The sequence below is a fragment of the Salvelinus sp. IW2-2015 genome, linkage group LG25, assembly GCF_002910315.2.
Source record: "Salvelinus sp. IW2-2015 linkage group LG25, ASM291031v2, whole genome shotgun sequence".
NCBI classification, from domain to species: domain Eukaryota; kingdom Metazoa; phylum Chordata; class Actinopteri; order Salmoniformes; family Salmonidae; genus Salvelinus; species Salvelinus sp. IW2-2015.
Window position 1 is genome coordinate 16475152 of NC_036865.1, and position 6223 is coordinate 16481374.

A 6223-nucleotide genomic window follows, 5' to 3' on the forward strand; every position below is an offset into this window, starting at 1 on the left:
TTCACCAACTAGTGTTTCAGTGGGCAGAGAAATATCATCCTGCTCAGATGCTATTCTACGCACAACGTGGGGCCATTTTACGTTTTTGAAGGATAACAATTGACCACTTTTTTCCTGAATTTGTAGTTGGTAAAGCTGAGTTTTTTGATGCTGGAAAACAAAGAGGGAGTAAAACTACAGTTCTGTTTAAGGAGTATTTTCTCTTTTACCTGGTTATTTATTTTTTTATCAACTTTTTTTTATCAGCAAAAAKAACTAACATTGAGATGATTTGTTTGTTAGATTGTTCATATGACATTATTTTCCCCAGTGGGCAAAAATGAAGGCTACTTCTGCTTCATTAACAAATGTGTGAAAATAGTGGATCGGTTGTGGCTCTTCGAACAAGGACTCTTCTTATACAGACACACGCTTCATCCTTATGGGTTGTGATAACTTGACCAACAGCAACGGGACTTTGCCTGCTAGGCTCCCTTACACTGTGCAGACTTCTGTGCCTCTGACAATACTGGTGGGTATCCTTATTCTACTCACAGTGTTCGGCAATGTCCTAGTGGTCATCGCTGTGTTCACCAGCCGGGCCCTAAGAGCCCCTCAGAACTTGTTTTTAGTGTCCTTAGCATGTGCAGACATTTTAGTGGCCACTCTGGTAATGCCCTTTTCTCTGGCTAATGAACTGATGGGATATTGGTACTTTGGTCAAGTGTGGTGTGAGATCTACCTGGCCCTGGATGTTCTGTTCTGCACCTCGTCCATCACACATCTGTGTGCMATAAGTCTGGACAGATACTGGTCGGTCACTCAAGCCATTGAGTACAACTCAAAAAGGACGCCCCGCAGGATCAAATGTATAGTGTTATTCGTGTGGGTGCTGGCTGCCATTATATCATTCCCACCTCTCATTTCGATGGAGAAGGAAGGAGCCAAAGAGGAGGGTCCCACATGTAAGATCAATGAGGAGAAGTGGTACATCATATTCTCCAGCACCGCCTCATTCTTTGCCCCATGTGTGATCATGATTCTGGTGTACGTTCGAATTTACCAGGTTGCCAAGAAGAGAACCAGGGCCCCTCCGGGTGAGAGGAGAAGAGAAAACGATAATCCAGATAAAAGTCAGTATGGCTTAGTTCAGCAGGACCCTTTGGAGAGAGGGAACAAAGGAGGGAGAGATGGAGTGGAGGAGGACGAGGAGGTCAATGGACTAAAYGTGGAGGAAGAGTGCTCCTCGTCTGATGGGAATGAGAACCAGTGCTCCATCAAAATGAAGCGGAGCAAGGAAAAGACCAAAGTGTGTCAGGTGAAACTAGGAGAACCGTCCCCTAAAGGTGATGATGCACAGCAGTATGTGAAAGTGAGCCGGTGGAAAGGAAGGCAGAACAGAGAGAAGCGCTTCACATTTGTTCTGGCTGTGGTCATGGGAGTGTTTGTTGTCTGCTGGTTCCCCTTCTTCTTCACGTACACACTCACCGCAATATGTGACTCCTGCTGTGTCCCTGAGACATTGTTCAATTTCTTTTTCTGGTTCGGATAYTGCAATAGCTCGCTGAATCCAGTCATATACACTATATTCAACAATGACTTCAGGAGGTCTTTCAAAAAGATCCTTTGCAAAAGGGATCGACGAGGGCTATGAATAAGCTTTTTTTGGACTAGCTACTATTTCCTGTCTGAATACAGATTTCATTGTTTAGAAGTTGGGGTCATGTACAGTCTCTTATGGGAAGAAAATTTACCTATTGGGAAAAACTTCCCAACTTCCCAAAATGTTCCATATTCAGTTCTGTCCCACTGGGCACACACTGGTTGAATCAATGTTGTTTCAATGTAATTTCAATGAAATTACGTAGAACCAATTTGGAATATACGTTAAATTGACATTTGTGCCCAGTGGGGTGCTGCAAGCAAACTGTGATCAATTGTAATGCATCTGTTACAGTTTTTATGTGTGTGTGTGTGTCAATGTACAATAGTTTTGAGTTCATTACAATCTTTAATCCCACTACAACCATTTAGATGTATTTGACTTTGAAACTAATGAATGCCATGTTGTTTATTASTTCACGCATGTTGTGAGGGAGCTGGCTAATATCTCCATGGATCTTGCTTAATAAAAATACATTTTAAAAAGTATGTTTTTATTGTCACATACACCGGATAGGTGCAGTGAAATGTATTGTTTTACAGGATCAGCCATAGTAGTATGGTGAGCAAAATATGGAGCAAAATATTTTTCACCCAGTAGGCTCAGGTATTCAAACCAGCAACCTTTCAGTTACTGGCCCAACACTCTAACCACTAGGCTAACTGCTGCCCATAATGTAATGTTAAATGTTAATATCTAGGCTATAATTCTTTCATGCATAATGTCAGGGAGCATATGCATGTATTATGAATAAACATATTTAAACATGTCTTCCCTGAATATTACAGTATTCCCTGAATATTACAGTAAGTTCTATAAGCATACATGCATTGGGGTACCAATTGAGTTTGAGGGGTATGATTTTTGTACATTATGTAAATGTTCCAGAAAACCAGTACTATAACTCAAAACACTACGCTCTAAACGTGTTCATTGTATTCTACCTACTGAATAAGGACAATGTTTCAACCTTCATGTACCATATTGCACAGACCCAGAGGAGATAACAGAAAGAGATCCCTGGTTTCCCACATGGCAAGACAGACTGAATCATCCTACTGCAGACATCCCTACCAGTATAATTTGATTATTTCTGTCTTTATCAGTAGCGAGAGGAAACACCATGCCAGTAATCCACCCAGAATCAACTGATTTTATGGTGCATGCTAAATACAGTATATTATTTATATGATCTTTCACTCACAGCCTGCAAAAAGGCAGGATGAACACAAAAGAAGAAAAGGTTATAATTTTTTTCACTAAAACATCAGTACATTAAAGGAAAAGTCCACCCCAAAAATTTATTTTGGTATTTGTTTCATTAGCCCATTGTTGACAGTCTCAAAATGTTTTGCTTGTCACTGATCAAGCTGATCAAGTTTCAAAATATATGTTTTTTTTGCATCATATGATAGTGCATTTTGCATCATATGATGCATAATGCATCATATGGGGATGATTTTTATATTTTGAAAGTTGCATATCTTGAAAACTTGATTGCTGACAAGCAAAACATTTTGGGACTATGTCAACAATGGACTAATGAAACAAATACCAAAAGATAGTTTTTGGTTGGAATTTTCCTTTAATCGATGGGTGTTGGATTTCTGCCATCAGAGAATAGTAAATTATGTTAGTGATGCACACATGACTCACTGCAACCCCTGTTGATGATCCATAGCAAAACTAACTATCTAATCATAATATGTATTGACAGGTTAGCTGACAATGTCACAAAACGATGCGTGCTTCAATGGAGCAGAAGGCTGTGTGTGGTTATAATTCTGGATGGCCAGATAGCTAGCAACAATGACAAGAAGCTGCCATGTGGGGAATCGTATGTGGCTCATTTCAGCTAGTTTTATCTTGTTCTTGATACCATGTCTTGTTTTGAGGTGTTTGACAGATGTCATATCTATGCTAATGCTAATATAGCTAAATATTTGCGAGCCAACTAATCAACATCTGTAACAATGTATTTGAGAGACAAGAGGTGCTCACTGTGTAAATGTATTTATGTTTTCAATAACCATTGGAGACAAAATATAGTTTACATGTTGTCAACAATCTATGCCAACCCTGTCTGTTTTGCCCCATAGTTGTGCACGCATCGGTTTTGTTGCTAAACAACCAACCTGTCTATGCAGTTGTCTTCACTTCCTTCTCTCTGGGGACTTGCATTTGCTTTAACACAACCATTTCAGATAGCTTGAATTAATCCAAATAGAGGAATTCGATTGCCTTATCAATGTGACTGAAAGAAAAAACGGTTTTCCATACTATATACGGTGTATTCGGAAAGTATTCAGACCCCTTGACTTTTCCAACATTTTGTTAAGTTAAAGCCTTATTCTAAAATGTATTAAATACATTTTTTCCTCATCAATCTACACACAAACCCACATGACAAAGTGAAAACCGTTTTTTAGAAATGTTTGAAAATGTGTGTGTATATATATATATATATATATATATATATATATATATATAAAGAAATACCTTATTTACATAACAATTCTGACCCTTTAGGATGAGACATGAAATTGAGCTCAGGTGCATCCTGTTTCCATTGATAATCTTTGAGATGTTTCTACAACTTGATTGGAGTCCACCTGTGTTAAATTCAAGTGATTGGACATTATTTGGAAAGGCAAAACACCTGTCTATATAAAGTCCCACAGTTGACAGTGCATGTCAGAGCAAAAACCATGCCATGAGGTTGAAGTAATTGTCCGTAGAGCCCCGAGACAGGATTGTGTCGAGGTACAGATCTGGGGAAGGGTACCAAAACATGTCTGCCGCATTGAAGGTCCCCAAGAACACAGTGGCCAACATCATTCTTAAATGGAAGAAGTTTGGAACCACCAAGGCTCTTCCTAGAGCTGGCCACCATGCCAAACTGAGCAATCGGGGGAGAAGGGCCTTGGTCAGGGAGGTGACCAAGAACCTGATGGTCACTCTGACAGCGCTCCAGAGTTCCTCTGTGGAGATGGGAGAACCTTCCAGAAGGGCAACCATCTCTGCAGCACTACATCAATCAGGCCTTTATGGTAGAGTGGCCAGGCGGAAGCCACTCCTCAGTAAAAGGCACATGACAGCCCGCTTGGAATTTGCCAAAAGGCACCTAAAGGACTCTCAGACCATGAAAAACAAGATCGAACACTTTGGCCTGAATGCCAAGCATCACGTCTGGAGGAAACCTGGCACCATCCCTACGGTGAAGCATGGTGGTGGCAACATCATGGTGTGTGGATATTTTTCAGCGGCAGGGACTGGGAGACTAGTCAGGATTGAGGGAAAGATGAATGGAGCAAAGTACAGAGAGATTCTTGATTAAAACCTGATGCAGAGCGCTCAGGATCTCAGACTGGGATTAAGTTTCACCTTCCAACAGGACAACGACCCTAAGCACACAGCCAAGACAACGCAGGAGTGGCTTCTGCTCAAGTCTCTGAATGTCCTTGAGTGGCCCAGCCAGACTTCGGACTTGAACCCGATCGAACATCTCTGGCGAGACCTGAAAATAGCTGTGCAGAGACGCTCCCCATCCAACCTGACAGAGTTTGAGAGGATCTGCAGAGAAGAATGGGAGAAACTCCTCAAATACAGGTGTGCCAAGCTTGTAGCGTCATACCCAAGAAGTCTCGAGGTTGTAATCGCTGCCAAAGGTGCTTCAACAAAGTACTGAGTAAAGGGTCTGAATACTTACATAAATGTGATATTTCAGTTTTTTATTTTGAACAAATTTGCAACAATTTCTAAAGACCTGTTTTTGCTTTGTCATTATGGGGGATTGTGTGTAGATTGATGAGGATTTGCATTTATTTAATCAATTTTAAAATAAGGCTATCGTATCAAAATGTGGAAAAAGTCAAGGAGTCTGAATACTTTCCGAATGCGCTGTAGTTAGTAATTGTTCTGTTTACGTTATCACATAAGTAAGGATTATGCAACAGGCTGTGGAACTCTCCTTTAATTCATCACACGCCATATTCTGTGTTATTTCCTTCCTTAGCTCATCAGGCTAATTGGACTAGAAATGGTCTCCATAAGGAATAAACCTTTGAATAAAAGCTTATTTGAGAATGACATATTATGAACATGAGCAGGGGAATATAGCACTGAAATCAATACAAAATGGCAGAAAATCTAGAGCATGAACATTACATTAAGCCCTATTCAGGAGGGCAATTGGAACATGATAAGTGTATTCCGAGGAGCCAAGATCTCCTTATGTTTCATCATCTGCTCACAATTGGGTGATGAAACTTTTGATCAAAACAAATTGCATTGCCTTCAAAGAGCCCCCTCCTCTCCAAACTACCAATGAGAACAAGGCAATCAAATGAGAGGGAAATTATGCCTACAAGGTCATGGTTGGCACAACAATATTGAACACAGAACAGTTCAGCTCTCAAGAAATGATAACGTTACAGTTTGAGATATCATTACATCCTTCCCCCAAGTCAAACAAGGAACATACCAAGAGCCACATTTTATTGGTTATTGTTATAGGCCCTGCACACACATTATGGGGCATGTAATTTCATTGTGAGGTTATATTCACAGCCTTATTTATGG

The 6223-nt window shown here is 40.4% G+C and overlaps 1 protein-coding gene across 1 annotated transcript; it reads left to right on the forward strand.

Moving 5' to 3' along the window:
* Positions 1-12: 12 nt before the first annotated feature.
* Positions 13-2075, forward strand: LOC111951776 (alpha-2A adrenergic receptor-like). Its single transcript, XM_023969981.1, has one exon. It carries the CDS (start codon positions 422-424, stop codon positions 1631-1633), a length of 1212 nt encoding a protein of 403 aa, XP_023825749.1. The 5' UTR covers positions 13-421; the 3' UTR covers positions 1634-2075.
* The last annotated feature ends 4148 nt before the right edge of the window (positions 2076-6223 follow it).